The sequence below is a fragment of the Emydura macquarii genome, unplaced genomic scaffold (genome assembly GCF_026122565.2).
Source record: "Emydura macquarii macquarii isolate MOO-44397 ecotype Brisbane River unplaced genomic scaffold, CSIRO-AGI_Emac_v2 contig_2636, whole genome shotgun sequence".
Lineage (NCBI taxonomy): Eukaryota > Metazoa > Chordata > Testudines > Chelidae > Emydura > Emydura macquarii.
Window position 1 is genome coordinate 46,331,229 of NW_027132773.1, and position 20,203 is coordinate 46,351,431.

General features: G+C 41.8%; 1 protein-coding gene across 1 annotated transcript in view; it reads right to left on the reverse strand.

The window, feature by feature from the left end:
- Window positions 1-586: 586 nt before the first annotated feature.
- Window positions 587-20,203, reverse strand: part of ELAPOR2 (endosome-lysosome associated apoptosis and autophagy regulator family member 2) — a 126,776-nt gene continuing 107,159 nt past the window's right edge. The window contains exons 18-22 of the mRNA XM_067564007.1: window positions 19,467-19,568; window positions 8,635-8,761; window positions 7,336-7,514; window positions 6,220-6,385; window positions 587-1,320 (exon numbers count right to left, since the gene is read on the reverse strand). Coding sequence (XP_067420108.1) covers window positions 1,261-1,320; window positions 6,220-6,385; window positions 7,336-7,514; window positions 8,635-8,761; window positions 19,467-19,568 — 634 coding nt within the window. The 3' untranslated portion in view covers window positions 587-1,260. The remainder of the gene's footprint in view (window positions 1,321-6,219; window positions 6,386-7,335; window positions 7,515-8,634; window positions 8,762-19,466; window positions 19,569-20,203) is intronic.

Genomic DNA, 20,203 nt, shown 5'->3' on the forward strand with positions numbered 1-20,203 from the left:
TATCTGCGTGAGGGTTCCTTGTCCTCTTTTAATGATTAGACCACATATACAGGCTAAAGAGTCTGATACTGCCTCCCACCCTACAAATGTTCGCCCCAAGTTGTTGGGACACAAATAGCAGTACATACAGGCTACTGAATGACTGTCAGCGCTGATGCTCAGGACAAGCTTTCCCAGGTAGGGAGAAAGCATAACTCCTTTTAGAGATCTTTGCTCCCCTCTAGTGTCTAGACCATGTAAAAAGATTTGAGAGTCTGCTACTGCTTCTAAACGGGACGGAACTGGTCTTTCAACTCAGGCAGCAGCAGCAGCGCACACATTTAGGGTGTGTCTACACTTGGAGCTCGGGCTGTGTGATTCTGATCTCATCAAGACAGCACACTAAAAACTGTAGAGTAGCCACAGTAGCACGGGCAGCGCCATGCGGTGTCATGGGTTTGCCACCCTGAGCACAAATCCATCTGAACCCTGCGGGTACATACTTGGCACAGATAGTCCATGCTGCCGCTGCCTGTGTTACCACATCTACGCTACTATTCTTAGTGCGCTAGGTTGGTGACAGCGAATGCAAGGATGTCTACGCAAGCTGGGAATCACACCCTTGGCTCTAAGGATAGGTGTAGCATTGCCTACAGGAGTGCCAAGTTCAAGTCCACCCAGATGGTCATCACATTGCCATCTAAATGGGTCCAATCTGTGGGTGCAAAATTGGGTCTGCCCCACTAAAGGCAGCACATTCAGCCCTTAACCCCAAAACATTATTTTCTCCAAGGATCAAAATTCATCCATGGTTCCGTAAGCACCATTCATCATTTGGATTTTAAGAGAGAATTGAAGCTATGCCACAGAAAGGACAGTACAAAGCCTTTCCCGAAAGTTTCGAATCTCGCAGAAAATCAGTTCTTATGATGTATATGGACAACTTGATATGAACTGAAAGGTACCAATAAACCACATGGCATGCCTAAGCAATGCACAGGTGAATGTAAATCTCATGTCAGTTGCAGTATGTATATCTCTTCCTGGGTTAAGCTTCATTCCTAGTTTGGAATCCAAGCAGTCCGCTCTTGTTTTTGGCAAGGTACTCGACCATAGGATAAGGCAATCCAATCTTTTGTTTTGATTTCCACCCTCTTTTTTCTTAAATGGCTCAGCATTTCCCACTGTGATCACCACTCTGCTTTCTTCAAGATTATGTTTAAAATGTGCTCCTGTAAAAATAGAAATCATGTTTGTTTCTTTGAAGGTAGCATTAAATCATCATATATTTTGTGATCTTGAAGATTTCAGCTGAACAGACTCAAAACGATCTTCTTTTTCCTGCAATGTAAAAAGACAAACTCCCATCAATCATGATTTCTCAAATTCACTCCAACGTATTTTCACATCTCTTCACTCAGTCTAAAAAGGCATGGACCAAATTTCTGCTCTCTATGACTCTAGTGCAATCCCTGTTGAAGACTTTATTAGGATTGTGCCACAGTAAATGAGAGTAGAATTTGATCTTTAATTTTAAACTAATTGTAACATCTCTATACATTAAACAATAAAAATCACACAAACTTCAGAATTCATTGTGAGGTAGAAAAGATATGATTTGTTTCCCTTATACAGAGTATATAGATAAGTCCAAAGGTACAAACACAAATGGCATATTTTGCACAGCATTGAACAGAGAAGAAGTCAAGGTTATGGATTTTATGATAAAATTACAAAGAAATCCTTACGCATTACTGTGAAAAAAATACAAAAAACATTAAAGAGTGAGAGCAGATTGAGCAAAGAACTGAGAATGAGAAACTCCTGAAATCTAATCCCAACTGACACTGACTTCTGTAGTTTTGACCAACCCACTCAGGCCTCAATTCAGCAGAGCACTTAACACATGTTGACCTTTCAGAAAGTGAATCGCCCCCTTGACTAAGGTACCAATTCTCCAAACACTTACAACATGCATTTAACTTACTATTGTGAGCAGTCAATTTGATTTTATTGGGACTACTCACAGTAGTGAAGTTAAGAACGTGGGTATTTGCAGGATTGGAGAGGGACTAAAACGGGACTATTCACACATTTACATATTTTACTGAATTGGGAATTTAACTAGAGCTGGGTGGGAAATACTTTTCCCGTCCAGTGAAAATTTTTGAGATTTCAAAAAAATGTCCTTTCTGCAGCCGGTGGAACCAGTCACTGTTTTTGGAAATTTTTCATGAAAAGCAAGTGAGAGAGGGCATTCACCTGGAATGTGGGAAACACAAGCTCAAGTTCCTGCTCCAAATCGAGGTGACTGCATTAGCCACCAGCGTGCAGAGTCAGGCCTGGTCTACACTGCTGGTGAAATTCGGCGGCAGTCGACGGGAGATAAGCATGCTACATGGAGTAGCTTGCGTATCTCCTGCCGACTTCCTAACCTCTACTTACTGCGGCGTCCCCACTGTGCTGCGCCAATGGGAAATGCCCTCTGGTTGACGCAACATTACTGTTCTTGCGGGTGTGGATTAACGGCGTCGACTTCCGGGTTCGATTGAGCAGGTCTCCAGTGCCACTCAATCAATCCCGCAGAATCAATCCTGCACTGCCGACAATGCCGCTGGCAATGCAGACATACCCTCAGTTTCTAGTTCAATCTCTCTTACTGGAGCAGTTCCACATTGCATAAATACTTAAATATTAACTGGGCCAAAGAACAAGGCTGACTCAACAGCTTGGTGGTTAGGGCACTTCCCTGAAATGTAGGCAACACAGGTTCAAGTCCCTCTTGCAAAGGAAGGATTCAAACCTGGGTCTCCAGGTTCCAGGTGAGGGCCTTAACCACCAGGATATTGGCTATTCTATGACACAAAAAATGTTCTACAGCAAAATGAAAACAAATTTCAAAACCTCAACGTTTTTCCTGAAATGGAATTGTTGTTTTCCAGCCTGCCCTATAATTTACCCTAGTACATCATGGGTGCCCCCAAGTGGATTCTCATGCAGAGCATCTCACTGACAATATTGCAGATGATTTTAGCTAGAGCAAAAAGAGTCATAAAAGGTGGCAAAGCTCAAAACTGATAAGTTTTCACACTATGTGTAATTAGACTGTGGACCTCATTGCCACAGGAGGCTGCTGAGGCCAATAACTCTAGCATACTGGGGAGAAGAAAACAGTTGGGTGGTTTTGAGGTTATTTGTGGGGAAAGGCTGAGAATCCCTGCAGCTGTAGAAGCTTCATGCATCAACACTTGGATTAAATTAGGCCTTCATAATGATAATGCAAATACCAACCTTCTCTTGGTGGACTAAAAAAGGGAAAGGACATTTATGTGGACGGCAAGGAAAACTACAGCTACACTAGTTAATGCTAAAAAATATTTTGGAAAGAGACAAACTAATGTTATGGGGTTTAAACCAGTCTCTAACTATTAAGATGAGACCTGATGCGTGTGCAGGGTCAGATTATTCCTACTGCAGGGTTTCCTGCACCTCCCTCTGAAGCCCAGCCTGATCCAGCACAGCACTTCCTATATTCTGTTCCTATTACAATAATACTACAAATAAATATTTTTCTTTTTTTACATTAGGGGCCCAGTCCTGCATTTCTTATCTATTAAAAGCTCTCAATAACTTCATGAGACATTCAGGAACACAGAAAAGTCACCACCTAGGTCCTGATCCTATTTTTAATGTATTTCTGATTTTTATCTTTCTCTCAGTTTATGCATCTTTACATTTTCCCTATCTCCTATATTTTTCTCTCTTTTTTCTTGTTTTTTTTAAAAAAAAGTTGTACTTCTCATCTTTTGCATTAAAGATGATGCCTATCACATGTGTTTTAAGAAAATACATAATAAGTCCCCAGTTATCTGCAGGAATATAGGATGAAGACTTGAGCAAACTAATGAGGTCTGCAGGCTGAGTTTGACAGCTCTGATTATTCAGCAGACGAAAAAAGAAGCCAGAGATATCTGACAGGCTTATTTGAAAAAGTAATAGTGTACAGGGAAGTCTGTTAAAAGGAATATAAGAATTTGAGTTAAGAATAGTCTGTTTGTAAACAGTGTGCAGGTGTGCAACTGATCACTACTCTCAATATAAAGCACTAAGCTTACTTTTAAACTATGAAATCTATTTATTCCAGCAATCCTTCCTCTCTTCTCCTAATCATTACATGCCCAGTCCTATACACATCATCAGCAAAGCCACTAAACTCATCAAGACTATTTATGGTAGAAAATACTATATTCACAGCAGTGTTGGTCAAAAATTTTCACTACACTCAGCAGTAGAGAACTGGTCAATTTCACAAAATCAGCATTTCAGAATCAACGTTTTTTGGCAGGATTCAAAATGGGAATTTGGGGGAGGGGGAATATTTTGCTTTTTTTTTTAAATTCACATTTTTGAAAATTTGAACTTTCAATATGCTGTATTCCACTCACTTCCCCCCTCCCCCCATCTTGCCACTTGCTACAATAAAATGAATCCAAATGTAGGGTCCCACACACACACTTTTTCATCTGGCCATTGTAATTTTTCCAAAGTTGAAGATATTGGAAAATTGCAGAAGGGGAAAAAAAGAAAATGTAGAAAAAGAAAAAAGGGGGCAAGGGAGATACCCTTTCTCATCATTCAGACCCTTAGAATAGAATCTCCCACCCCTCCCTCTTCTTTGATTTGTGTTGTTTTGGCTTTGTCTAATTTAGGGCCCCATCCTGCAAACATTACAGCTCAGTACTGGGCTCTTTCTTGAAATGAATGGGATTGCTCAGGGCAGTAAGTGCTACACCAAGCATTAGCAGATGTACACATGTAGACTGGAACCATGGCTCCCCAACTATGGTCTGTGGACCTCCAGTGCTCTACAGAGCACTTACAGATAAACCATGGAGAGCTGGCTAGACACATGGCGCTTTCCTAATGTTCATTTTCCACGTAAGCAATTTTCCATATAAGCCCTGGGATGCTGTTTAATCAGCAATGGGAGGTGACCTGCGTGAACCTGAAAGGAGAGGTGTCCACCAGACAAATTCTCTTTTCAGCTGTTGTCCATACGCTGAGGATCCATGTTATGAGTTCTTTGGGCAAGAGAGAATCCTGCAACACTTTCTATCGTGAGCAGTCCCATTGATGTTAATGGAGCCCCATGGATCTATTGACATGTGCATTTGCAGGTTAGTTAAGATAGCCTCTATTTAAAATTGAATGAATAGTTCGGTGTTAAACTATAATGTCCCTAGGGAGTAAGCTTGGCTCTTATGGTGCTACCGTTTTCAGATCAGTAGGGTGAAAGTTACCCTTTACGATTCTCTTAGATTGGGAGACTCTTAGGAACACACAAGAACAAATACAGTGGCCACAAAGACAGTTTTTTTTGTAGTTGTAAATTATGTTACAATCACAAACAAATATATTAAACCTAAGAGATCCCATGCACTAGCCAATGCTGTATTCTTACTCACACATCCAAAGATATTACAGAGCCTGATGAATCTTTCCACAGGTGGTCATCGATAGAGGAGTGGTTCCTGCTAGGGTCGTCCCAATGAGATCTTCCCTCAGGGTTTTCCCACCCTATCCATCCAAGGAACCTCTTTCATCTTGTTGTTCTGACCACACCTAACACTTTCTGCTTATGCGTGAGGGTTCCAACTTCCTTTTCCTTAGCTGCACTTCCACACCCCACAAATTTTGGAGTGTCCTACTTTTCACATGTTCTCTTAGTTCCCCTTATTCTCATCAGCATTTATGTAAACATGTTTCCATTGTGACCTGCCGTCAGAGCAGAACTTTCCATGACGTTACAATCTGGTGCCTTGCAGCTTAGATGAGCCAATTTTTCCGGAACATCACCTATTGGCACATGCTTTACAGTGATCTTGTAACATTACTAGCATAGGGTCAGACTTAGGTTGCCCACTCATGTCAATTCCCTTTAAGCCTGAGGCCTACTGTGGCTAAGCTGAAATCTTTCAGTCCTTAGCCTATAGTCCTTGCATTACTGCCTCACTTTATTTATATACCTAATACACACTTGTCATTTCTAAATACTTGTCAATTTTATATTCCTATAATCCTGTCCTACTTCTGTCTATTCATCACACATTGATTACATATGAAATAACAGATGAGTTAACCACAACAATAACACATTAAATGATAAAGTGAGCTAATTAGCTGCATTAAACTAACAGTGCTACTTCAATGTCAATAAAAAATAAGAATATTAATGCTCACCTTAGTTGCCAATGATTTGAGCTTTCCCAGCAGTGACTGTTTATTTGAATATACTATTTCCTCTTCATTATCTTCTCCTTCCATTATAGCACAGCTGTCAGCAGCTGGAAGCTCACACTCTTTCGAGTTAGCTGTCATCACTAATTTGGAATATTTATACTCCAACCTAAAAGTACAAAACTTGGACAGTTATTTTCTTAATATCCCATGTTCTAGCTAAAACAGAGCAGGTGTTCAGAACACTATCTGCAGCTATTCCGTTGGGTTATTTGTTAAGTATTTATTGAGGATTGGAAGTTATATTTTAAGAACCAGAAGTAAGAAAGCATGACTAGAACTGCATTAGCAATTCATTCACTTCCTGTTTTCCAGACTAGAACAGAACAAACTCCATCCCCTGAAGTCTTTAAATCAAAGACTTTTTTTAAGAATTTTTCTAAAAGATAAACTCAGGGTCAACCAGAAACTGTGCGCTTGATTCAGGAATCCCTAGGTAGAACTCTGTGGCCTGTATGATGCAGGAGGTTGGATATTTTGGTCTTAAAAATCTATTACTTTACAAATCTAAATTGCTTCTGGACTTAAGCCAACCTCTATCAGAGGTTAAGAGGAAACTTCTCATGAATAGGCTATCCCACAATTGCCTACTTCAGGGTATCTTGCACCTTCCTCGGCAACATCTGTTATGGCCACTGCTGGAGACAAGAAATTGGACTAGGTACAGAGAATCCACCAGCAAGTGACCCGTGTCCTTCCTGTGCAGATGGGGCACGGGTCACTTGCTGGAGGATTCTCTGTACCTTGAAGTCCTTAAATCATTATTTGAGAACTTCAGTAACTCAGTCTTAGGTTAGGGGTCTATTACAGGAGTTGGTGGGGGAGGTTCTGTGGCCTGCGTTGTGCAGGAGGTCAGACTAGATGATCTTAATGGTCCCTTCTGACCTTAAATAGGAGTCGATGAGACCACTGGACTGATCGGGTATGGCATTTCCTACACTGTATTAGGGCCTGAGGCAAAGCCCAGTGGAATCCATGGGAGTTTTTAGGGTCTGCACTGAGCTCTGGATCAGGCTTTTCATTTATTTTTGCATGTCACCTCACGTGCACAATACTTACTTCTGATTTTTCTTCCAGAAGTAGCAGGTTAAGGCGATGAGCAGAACAGCTGTGAATGCACCAACACCTGCTCCAACTTTTAACCAAAAATCCATGGTTTCACAGGCGCTGATCCTTTTCTCAGGCAAGGGAATCCCTTTAATGCATTGCTTTGGCTCGTTCCAGACATACAAGGTTTCCTTTAAAAAAAGAAAAAAACATAAGAGAGGATATAGAAAAGTGATGGGAAAAAGAGAATGTTTATGGCCATTTTGAGGTTAAGCCAACAAAATGTTTTTGAGGTAGTGCAATTAGAGAAAATAGGTGGGTTTTACCACTGGGGGGACATATACTCCTGGGGGAACTCCTTGCTGGCACAAGTCTATTGCAGTCAGGTCCTCTGCCTGTGTTCCCCCCTCTCCCTTTCAGCATGGCGGAGTGTGTTGGGAGAAGAGAGGTTGGATATAGGGAGTGGGTGTGGTGTAGTCAGGCTATGACATTAAGGAGCCACCCCAGTGGAGCAATTTAGGGCATGTCTACACTGCAATCAGAGGTGTGATTGCACCCCAGGTAGGCATGCCCATACTGGCTCTAATTTAGTCTGCTCCCTAAAAATAGCAGTGAAGATGGTGCAAGCATACACTGTTGCACAAAAACATACCCTCGGTGCTGGTCAGACTAGTCTGTGCTGCTATGTCTTCTGTGCTACCTAAACTCAGACACCTCTGATTGCAGTGTAGACATATCCACAGAGCAGCATGGCAGCGACTCTACACTAGGGGCTCAGGACAGCTCTGATACCAACCCCTCGCTCCGGCACTGAGCTGAGTTCTCATGCAGGACAGAATCCACCCCATGTCTCCAAAACAGGTTGGCCAAGGAATTTGAAATTTAAAAGTAAGAATAATTTTGGGAGGAGACCCAACTGCGCTCCCCTGCATCATGACTGCCAGCATGGAGAGAGGAGAAAGGATGCGTGCTCAGTGCTTGCTCCTCACACGGGCTGGCAAGGATTAGGGTGGATAGAGAGGGGAATGGGTGGAGCGTGCCTCTGACATGGGGGTCAGCAGAGCAGATCTGGAATGGGGAAGGGTTAGTAACTGTGAATGGAGAAGGCCAAGAGCAGGTAACTTCTCCCTGGGAGCAAAGAGGACCTAAGGAACAAATTGTGAATCTTTCTTTGGTCTGTTCCTATGCTGCCTCTTACACAGGGCTAGCTGTACTGGCACAATCTAGCCCTGTGGCTTTTACAGCAACTTAAGAGCACCCACAAGCCAACACAACTCATCCAATCTGACTCAAATGCATCAGCCCCTCTACCTGAAATCCTTTTTTACAAGCTCCCTCAATCTCATGGTAGTCATACTCTGTGCACAACGGGCAGGCTTCTGCACTTTCCCACATGAAGTAGAAGATGCATCCATCACAGGTGCCAGCAGGGCATTTGCTAAGGAAAAAAACAAAGTGTGGTTAGCACCTGTGACACAGGCTTTCATTCTCAGGAAAGGAGAACTTGCCTGGATTCTATGCCTCCAGTCTACGGCTGAAGAGCGCTAGTAATAATTATCATCATTAATAACCACCCATTGATTCAACATCCAAACCAAACCAAAAAAGCCCAGAGATTGAAAAATCTATCAGTGAAATATCTAGCTTCAAATAAAGGTGTTAGTCTCACAAATTTCTGGCAATAAGAGTCCAGATACCACAGATACTATGGTGATGAGCGTGATGTGAGACTCTATAAACCAAGGGTCCTCAAACTTTTTCTTTCTGTGCCCCCCTTCCCACATGCTACAAAAACCCCACCTGTGCCACAGCAACTGTTTTGCTGCATATCCAGTAGATTAAAAGCCAGAGCCGGCATTATGGGGTAGCAAGCAGGGCAATTTCCCAGGCCCCCATGCCACAGGGGGCCCCATGAAGCTAAGTTGCTCAGGCCTCAGATTCAGCCCCAGGCAGCGGGGCTTGGGTTAGGGCTTTCTGCCCTGGACCCCAGAGAATCTAACACCAGCCCTGCTGTCTGGTTTATTTTGGCAGACCTACTGAAACCTGACTGCAGCCCTCAATGGGCACCGGACCCCTGATTGAGAACCACTGCTATAGACTAGACTAGACTAGAAGCAGTTACTTAACGCAGTGAAGTTATTCCAGATGTGCACCACTGTAAGCAAGGGGAGAATCTGTCCAATTATGTGAAGCTTTATAAATATGCAAATACCCTTAAAATATACTAATACCCTTAAAAAGCACTTCCTAAGATGAAGTTGCATCAACTTCCGATTTCATAATTGTGTTTGATGCATATCTATTTTAACTCTTGTACTTGAGGGTTTCTTTCCGATGTGTTCCAATCAATTAATTAGAGTGACTAAACTATGAAGATTTATTCATTGACTGACTGAGCCAAGTTAGCTGGGCTGCTACACACCAAATGCCAAATTTTCAAAGGTGGCCAGTGATTTGGGGTGTCTCAAGTTGGACATGTGAAAATTGAGGCGACCTAAATCAGTCTCCATCTTTGAAAGTTGTGGCCTAAGCAATTTTAACTTTGTACCCCACTGCCTGCCACACCTAAATGAAAGTTCTCAACAGTTTAAGTTCATGTCACTGTTCTATAAAGAAAAATGGATTTGCATAAACTGTCAAAATTACAGCTGTATTTCATCAGCATAATTTATACAGCTACCACTAGGTGGCCAGGTAATGCAGACCTTTGCTCTAGTGACTGAATTCTTTACAGAATAAATTTTGTATATGAAAAATAGCAGGCCATATTCATCCTTGATGTAACGCCAATGATTTCATTGGCAAATATCTACAATTATAGGGGAAATACTACAAATTACTAGAAAAAATTATATATATTTGGAGAGAGTTCATTCCTGGTATAACCCTCACTGGCAACAAAAAAGTTAAATTTTGCCCCACTCTATTTATCTATTAACATCTAGCATTTCCCCTACCATTACAAATATTTGTGAATTAGAACAGAATTAGAAACAGAACCTCAATGTTCTATTAATATTGTGGGTAACCCAACCGCTGCTGCCACCCTGATACCCAGAAGCTTGTGTAAACCCCATTTCATTGTCTTATTTCATGGTGTTCAGCCAAAAACACTTATTGCTGTTATTACAGCTGCTCTTTCTACTTGCTCTGAGTTGATATGGAAACATTCCCAGACAAGGTGGCAGTATAGAGCCTTGAGTGACTGCATATAAGTAGTTGCTATTTCAGCACACTAGAGGGCGTGCAGGAAGTTGTTATACATGCTCAGTAGCTGTTTTGATGCTTGTGTGGAAGGCTTTGTTAAGGGCAAACATTCCTGCATGTACACCAGGGCTTCCCTATGGGTTTACACCCCCCAAATTCCCCATCACCCCCACAGTAGTCAAAGCAATCAAGATGAAGAACATACCAAGAACCAAGAATATACCAACATGTCATCTGAAGGTTCAAGTGGTGTATCTACATCCAAACAGCCCGAAACACAAATACAGCCGCCTACTGAAGAAACAATATTTCCATAACCTAAAGACAGTTCCTGATGTTTGTACGTCAAACTTTCCCATTTATTGAAGTTACAAAATATTAGTACTGGTGCACCTCTTGCAAAAAAGCTTACGAAGAAAGAAAGCTTCTCACTGTTACAATTGGTAAAAATGGAGGAGCTTGGTTTGCGAGACCAATCAGCAAAGCCAATGCTGACAAACTATGTGAAAAGGCTGTAAGACACTAAGCCTCTGGACTGCTTCGACATGCAGAATGCCTTAGAAGCCAGTCACTGTCAAAGACAGTTTTAGAAGTACTTAATGAGGCTGTTAAGAATGCTGGAGACACAACACAGTTTAAGCGAATAAACATGGCTGTCACATCATACTTTCTAGTTAAGCAAGAGATATCACACATTACAAACTGGAGGCCAATGTTAAGTGAATTATCACTTGTTAACCTTGAAGTTGGACACTGGTTCTGAACAAGACAGGCAAATGTTCACTGTCTTTCTGCAAGAAACTCAACTTGATTGCTTAGAAGCATGCGTTGCAACAGTGAAAGACTCAGCAGCTGAAAACTGAAGAATTCTTTCACCACATTCATAAAATTTGCATACATAGCTGATGAATGCACCGATGCAAACGGGCATCAAGTATTAAGACATTGCATACATTATCTTGATGTCAGTGGTAGACCAGTAGATGTATTTCTAGATGTTCAGGTTATAGAAGACATATTGGCTGCATCTGTGATGACCTACATCTTAGAGGAGTTTAATGCTCATAAATTGGACCCCAAACAGATGGCTGCTTTTGAATTTGATGGAGCTGAAAACTTCTCTGGAAGACATGGTGGAGTACAAGTTTTGCTCAGAAAAAAGTGTAATCCTAATCTTTCCTACACACATTGCAGAGGCCATCTTAACTTCAGTACTCAGAAAGATAATGGAGAAAATAATTAAGCAATTAAATTGGCAAATGCCTAGAAGACAATAAAGTGATTAGTAACAGTCAGCATGGATTTGTCAAGAACAAATCGCATCAAACTAACCTAATAGCTTTCTTGGACAGGGCAATGAGCCTTGTGGATGCGGGGAAGCAGTAGATGTGGTATATCTTGACTTTAGAAAGGCTTTTGATATTGTCTTGCATGACCTTCTCATAAACAAACTATAGAAAGACAACCTAGATGGAGCTACTACAAGGTAGATGCATAACTGGTTGGAAAACCATTCCCAGAGAGTAGCTATCAGTGGTTCACAGTCAAGCTGGAAAGGCATATCACATGGGGTTCCGGAGGCATTGGTCCTGGGTCTGGTTCTGTTCAATATCTTCATCAATGATTTAGATAATGGCATAGAGAGTACGCTGATAAAGTTTGTGAATGATACCAATCTGGCATGGGTTGCAAGTGCTTCGGAGGACAGGATTAAAATTCAAAATGATCTGGACAAACTGGAGAAAAGGTCTGAAGTAAATAGAATGAAATTCAATAAGGATAAATGCAAAGTACTCCATTTAGGAAGGAACAATTAATTACACACATACAAAATTGGAAATGATTGCCTAGGAAGGAATACTGTGGAAAGGGATCATAGAATCATAGAGTTGGAAGGGACCTCAGGAGGTCATCTAGTCCAACCCCCTGCTCAAAGCAGGACTAACCTCAGCTAAATAATCCCAGCCAGGGCTTTGTCAAGCCGCAGCTTAAAAACCTCTAAAAATGGAGATTCCACCATCTCCCTAGGTAACCCATTCCAGTGCTTCACCACCCTCCTAGTAAAAAAACTTTTTCCTAATATCCAACCTAGACCTCCCGCCCTGCAACTTGAGACCATTGTTCCTCATTCTGTCATCTACTACCATTGAGAACAGCCTAGCTCCATCCTCCCTGGAACCCCCTTTCAGGTAGTTAAAGACTGCTATCAAATCCCCCCTCATTTTTCTCTTTTGCAGACTAAACAAGCCCAGTTCCCTCAATCTCTCCTCATAAGTCTTGTGCTCCAGCCCCCTAACCATTTTTGTTGCCCTGCACTGGACTCTCTCCAACTTGTCTACAACCTTTTTGTACTGAGGAGCCCAAAACTGGACACAATACTCCAAATGCAGCCTCACCAATGCTGAACAGAGGGGAATAATCACGTCCCACGATCTGCTGGCAATGCTCCTACTAATGCAGCTCAATATGCTATTAGCCTTCTTGGCAATCAGGGCACGCTGCTGATTCATATCCAGCTTATTATCCACTGTAACCCCCAGGTTCTTTTCTGAAGAACTGCTGCCTAGTCCGTCGGTTCCCAGTCTGTAGCTGTGCATGGGATTCTTCCGTCCTAAGTACAGGACTCTGCACTTGTCCTTGTTGAACCTCATCAGATTTCTTTTGGCCCAATCCTCCAATTTGTCTAGGTCACTCTGTCATAGTGCATCACAAGCTAAATATGAGTCAACAGAGTAACACTGTTGCAAAAAAAGAAAATATCACTCTGGGATGTATTAGCAGGAGTGTTGTAAGCAAGATATGGGAAGTAATTTTGCTCTATTCTGCACTGATACAGCCTCAACTGGAGTATTGTGTCCAGTTCTGGGAGCCACATTTCAGGAAAGTTGTAGACAAATTGGAGAAAATCCAGAGGAGATCAACAAAAATTATTAAAGGTCTAAAAAATATAAGCGATGAGGAAAGATTGAAAGAAGTGGGCTTGTTTAGTCTGGGGAACAGAAAACTGAGGGGGGACATGATAACAGTTTTCAAGTACATAAAAGGTTGTTACAAGAACTAGGGAGAAAAACTGTAGTCCTTAACCTCTGAGGATAGGACAAGAAGCAATGGGCAAAGGAAGTTTAGGTTGGACATTAGAAAAAGCTTCTTAATGGTCAGAGTAGTTAAGCGCTGGAATAAATTGCCTAGGGAGGTTGTGGAATCTCTGTCATTGCAGGTTTTTAAGAGCAGGTCAGACAAAAACCTCTCAGGAATGGTCTAGATAATACTTTGTCCTGCCTTGAGTGCAGGGGACTGGACTAGAAGACCTCTCAAGTTCTCTTCCAGTCCTACGATTCTACGATCTACTCAACTAGCACTAGCACAAGCTGCAGAATCATCAAAAGACATTTAAAAAAACCATACATGTAACATCTTTGTTATACGCTTTTTTCAACAAGAGTCCATAAACACTGAACGTCTTAGAAAAAACTAGAAGATGCTCTGGGACTAAAGTTCAGATTAGTCCAACCTGGGAAAAATCTCAGGCTCTCTCATAAGCGAAGTGTGAAAATTACTTAAATCGTTATTACTGACTTTGGAAAGTATCTACCAAGGTGGGACAGATCTAAGTAGTGAGGCTGGTGACTACTTTTGCTACTACGTTCAGAGAAGACAATCACCATTCTCTCTCTTGTAAGTCTGCTGTTGAAACCACTTGGGTCACTAAACAATGCCATCTGCTACAAAGTACTAGATGTTTGTTAGCAATAGAGCTACACTTGGATCAATCAGAGAGCTATCCATTGACAACATACTGGAAGAAGCAAAGATTTCAGTCCAGAAGTTGACTAATGAAGACATTTATATTGAATCCTCAAGTGAAGAGGACAAGAAGCGTTTGTTAAGCCAGTTGAAAAAGTACTGATTTGATTCTTACCCATCTACACCAGCAACTTCTGGATTCTACTCAACCTCTAAGTAGCTTTTACAGATGCCTATCTTAAAAAACGCAGACAGTTGAGTGGAGTGAGGCACCACCAGCAATGAGGCTGCCATGTGATCAGGACAGAATAGAGAGCTTGAACACTGAGTGGAATATCATGTGATAAATGAATGAAGATTTGACCGCAACTTCTTTTTTTATCATCACTAGTGGCTCAACCCAATCTTTGTGCTATGTTTCCTGGGATGAAAGAAGTAGGAATTAATCTCTTGCTACTCCTAGTCACAACAGCTACAGTTGAGCATTCTTTTTCATCACTGAATAGAATTTTGTGTTCTGAAAGAAGTCACCTTCTGCCAGATCATGTGAATGAACTAATGAGCATATCAACTGAAGGACTGGAGGTACCCGGACACATGACAAGCCACTAGAGATGAACGGAATGCATTTGAGAAGTTCATTAACAGAGTTGTGCAAAATTACAAGAAACCAAGAAAGATGTAATGCTTCATAGAAGGCTTGAGTAGCCGGCTTTAATTGGTGTGATGGTTTTAAAACATGAGTTAAATCTAATTAAATGGTTGTAAAACATTTTTCAGTTTTTACTATAGTGCCAAATAGCCCATCTTCACCCTCATGGTCTCACTCCTCAGCCCTCACCCCCTGTAAATTCAAACATCGCCCCCCTAATTTTAATTCCTGGGGAAAATACTGATGTACACAAATGCCCCACCCCCTTAGTTAGAAGCTGGAAGCTCCTGGCCAATCAGTAGTGAGTTCTGTTAGGGGTACAAAACCGGCAGCCATTGTAAGCACTGGTCAGATCCAGCCCAGGACTGCAGGGAGAAGGTAGAGTTGGCAGGGGCAACCCAGACTGATCCATGGGGTGGATTTCAATGCAGCTTCCTGTAATTTTACAAGTTAGTTGGACATTATTGATCTGCAGTTATGTGTTACGAACTCATGGGATTGAGACGGGGAAACCACCATAAAGGAGAAATCACAGACTGGAGGCCAAATGTCTTCAGGTGGTGTGCTACATCATTGAAACAGACAATGTGCGAGCCTGACAGCTGCAGTCATTGTACAGGTGTTTTTCTCTTTCTAATCTAAAGTTGTGTATGTGGCTCAATAATGTGGATGCTCAAACAACTGGTTATACGGTACAGCTAAATGTTTTATTTGTCAATTTATTACCCAGGGTGAGCTTATGTGGAAGCAGAAAATCTCCAATCATCAGAAGTCCCAATCTCTGTATTGATTTTGTAAGGTATTATATAGGGGGGTTATGCCCAGGGTTATATTCTTCATTTTAACAGAAAAATAACAAATCTCCACTTAGTGATGTTATTCTAGCGAGGGCCATTGAAACTGCTGTGCTGAAAGGTTTATCTTTGGAGTGTTATTCATAAAAAAGAATTTGAAATCATTTGTTGCATGTCTGTAACTATCTTATTGTAAAGACTCGTACTGTACTGGATTCCTAAGAAGAGAAAAAAATTAATTCTATTATAATTTCTACTTTTAGTATTTGGAAAAGTTCCTACAGAAATCCAGCTGTAGTCTCTTGCAAGGATAGGAATTCATGCTCTGTGCAAATACTTCAAGTCAGAGAGAGGAACTCTGTAACACAGAACTAGTAAGTAAATTGACTTACCTCCCTCTAAATAGATTACACAGGGAGGAAAAAAGTTAATTTCTACATCTCCAACATACTGTGGAAGTCCATCTTCAAATCAATTGCATCCCTCTCAGCTTCCTCATATCATATGGAAGCTTGATATAAAATCCTTTATCACTCCTTTCTCATGCCAAGATGACTGTTCCATATGGGACGCCTAAAATCTGATTTCTGCTGCTCTAATTGTGATGCTTGAGGTGGTTTCCTCTGTAAGTGGCAGACATGTTCTGTAATAGTTAATTAGCAGAAGGATGTTTACCAGCCTACTGAACAGATAACAGTTTCTCCACAAAGCTGAGAAGTACAAATGGCCCAATTTCATATTCAATTAACAGAACAGAACACTATCTGCACTTCCATGACACTCACTCAATCGTTGTTACTGGCAGCTAGATTGGTTCTAATAGTGACAATAACTGGAAATCTATACAACAGCCAAAAATATACAATTGGTTCATGAAAACCTGGATCATACTTGCTATAGAAAAAATGACTTATAAGAGATTTGTAGTGTCATCCTGAAATCTGTCACACATTTCTGACTTATCTTAACAAAACCCAGAGAGCTAGGAGACCAACTTCACTTGCCTTGATTTGACTGATTTGGAACTCCATTTCTGGATCATAGAGTATTTTCTCAGGAACATTGGTAGGCCTATTTCCCATTTCATCTCACACCCTCTAGACTAGGAATAAACTACAAAGAAGGCATTGCTTATTTAGACATTTTTGTTACAAATACAGACGTCTACTTTGATATTAAATGCTCTGCTTGAATTATTATTGGATCATGATCTTGTTCAATCAGTCCAAAGTACTTATATGACCCCCTTTACCATAATATTTAATCACTTCACAATCTTCAATGTTTTTAGCCTTGCAACACCTTTGTGAGCTAGAGAAGTATAGATTGTATAGATGGGGAACTGAGGCACAGAGAGGCTAAGTGACTTGCCCAGGGTCACACAGGAAGTCTGTGGCAGAGCAGGTAATTGAACTAAGGTCTCCTGAATCCCAAGATAACACCCTAACCTCTGCATTATCCTTCCTATCTTCATCTTCTTTTCTTCCATAAATTGAGGGGATGGCTTGTCCAAAAATACGAACTTTGCATTTTGCCTGAAGGTGGACAGAATGAGGCTCATCCTGACCTCTAGTAATTATATATGCAAGGACTTGGGAGATATTGGGGAGAGAGGAAGCAGTCCTGGGAGAAAGAAGTGTTTGGGGGAGAAACCCTGTTACTATTTCTTTAATGGGCCTGGCAGAAGGGGCGGGGCAACGCTCTCCTCTTCCTCAACCAATTGGTGATGAACTGGGAGACAGGAATTAGCATAAAGGGAGCTTCCTTCCTCATGACAAGGCAGACACAAGTTGTTCCTAGTATGGAAAGGCTGGCCAGCTGAGGCTGATTAAGGAAAAGGGGTCAGCTGAGGAAGAAGCTATTAAAGCCCTACAGCTGGCTAACCCCTAACTCAGTTCCCATGAGGAGAGCTGAGGATTCCTGCTTAAGAATAATTAGATCATCTGATCAACAGAACCCAGCTCCAGGGAGGAGAGGTGGAGAGACTCCTGTTTAAGGAGACAGTGGAGTGAGAGACTAATGAATACAACCCAGTCCCAGAGAGGCAGGGGCTCTTCCTTAAGCAGAGTAAAAGGAGTAATGCAAAGAAAGGTTCCAGAAACAGAGACGGTTTCCAGGTGCAGGGAAGAATGATAGGGCTAGAAGAGACTGCAAGTGTCATCTAGTCTAACCCCCACCAAGATGCAGGATTTGTTATGTCTAAATCATCCAAGACAGATGGCTACCCAGCCTCCTTTTAAAAACCTCCAGTGAAGTTGCTTGTACAACCTCCCAAGGCAGTCTGTTCCACTGTCCTGCTGTTCTTACAGCTAGGAAGCGTTTCCTGAGATTTAATCTAAATCTGCTCGGATGTAGTTTGAACCCACTGCCCCCGTGAAGGGGGGAACCAGAGAGGAAGCATGCCCTAGGTGTCTCTGAGTAAGGGCCTATTTACGCTTATGGATGTCATTATGGATGAGGCTTTTGGAAAGGGGATGCACTTTGGGGAAAAAAAAGGTGCCTGGACTTGCTTATAACCCAGATGAAGGGAAGTCAGGAGGGAGTGATCTCTGGCACCAGGCCTAACTCAAAGGACACACTGGGACAACCTCCATGCCCCACCCTATAATGGCTTAAATCCCTCCTTATAATTGTCCTTTGCTGTTATAACTACAAAACATTTGAGAACAATTAGTCTGCTGGCATGCTAAAACCACTGTCTGTTATGCTGACCAATATGGTCTCACTGTTTCCTTGTACTCTTCCATCTGTTGTCTCTTGTCTTATCTTGGATTGTAAACTCTTTGGGGCAGGGACGATCTTTTTGTTCTTTGTTTGTACCACACCTAAGACAATGGGGTCCTGGTCCATGACTGGGACTTGTAGGAGTCAGTGGAGCATAAAAGGTATGGCACAGATTCAGAGATTATAAAGCCACGATGGACTATTGTGATTTTCTAGTCAGATTTCCTATATAACTCAGGTCACAGGAATTCCCTGAATTAATTCCTGATTAAACCAGACTTAGATTTTAGAAAAACAACCAATCTTGATTTAAAAATTTCTAATGATGGAAAATCCACCAGGACCCCTTGGTAAATTGTTTCAATGATTGATTACCTTCACTGCTAAAAATGTGCACCTCATTTCCAGTCTGAATTTGTCTATCGTGTTATAGCTTTGTATGTTAAATTGGAGAGTCCTCTAGTATCAAATTTCATTCCCTATGTAGGTACTTATTGATCAAATCAACCCTTAACTTTCTCTTTGTTGAATTAAACAGATTTGAGCTCTTTGCTTCTATCAATATAAGGCATGTTTTCCAATACTTTAACCATTCTCTTGGCTCTTCCGTGAACCCTCTCCAATTTATTAACATCCTCCTTGAATTGTGAGCACCAGAACAGGACACAGTATTTTAGCAGAGGTTGCACGAGTGCAAAATGCAGAGGTAAAATAAACTCCCTATCATGCACTCTTTCCTGGCTTTCCTGCTGTATATGGGATCTGCTGGTGCTTCCACAGGGCCTCACAGCCAGCAATAGCTAGAAAGTGCTACCAGCAGTTCACCTGGAGGTGACATAGGCATGGATCACTGTGGCTAGGTACTCACCTGGAAGAAATGTGTGAGATCTCCTGGACAGTCATAGATAGGAGAAAGCACTTCTTACTACTTGCTAATGTAAGGCAACAAAAAGAGTTTTGCCAAGTATGGCTTAAGAGGACTGGGGCATCTAGGCACTATTGTAATACAAATAATTAAATACCTGGGGACTGAAATATCTTCTCGTCCTGGTTTCATGGGATTACACCTCATTACCACAACAGCTGCACGTCCATTTTCACAGGAGGTTGTAACTGTAGAAGACCTAATATGAAATAAGAGCAAAATTTGCAATGAATATTGATTTTACTTTAAAAAATTACATATAGCACAATAAATGCATATTTACATGGATGCACCCAATCCTAGTGTATATGGGTGTGTGTATATGGGCACCGCCGGCAGTGCAGGATCGATTTTGCAGATTCGATTGAGCAGCAGTGTAGACTCACTCAATCGAACCCATTAGGAAGAAGTCGACTCTGTTAATCCACCCCGGCAAGAAGCGTAGCATGTGTCTGCATCGACGGAAAGGCATTTCCTGTCGGCGCAGCACAGTGGAGACACCGCGGTAAGTAGACATTAGGAAGTCAACAGGAGATACGCAAGTTGCTATACGTAGCGTCCATATCTGCCGTCAACTGCCGCCTAAATCCGTGGCCAGTGTAGACCAGGACTTAGTATTTGCACATGTGTGCACCTACAGCTATTGAGAGTCTGGGGACTCGGCCTAACTTCCAGCAGGGATGACTCATTCTGACCCAAGTCACCATTAGGCTCCCCTCTGAGGAACAGCCTCCCTCCCCCAACCCAAAATAACAGCATTAGAAAAACATAACATGATCTGAATGTTACTCTGCGGAAGATACTACAGTCGACTCATTCACCCCACTAACTCAG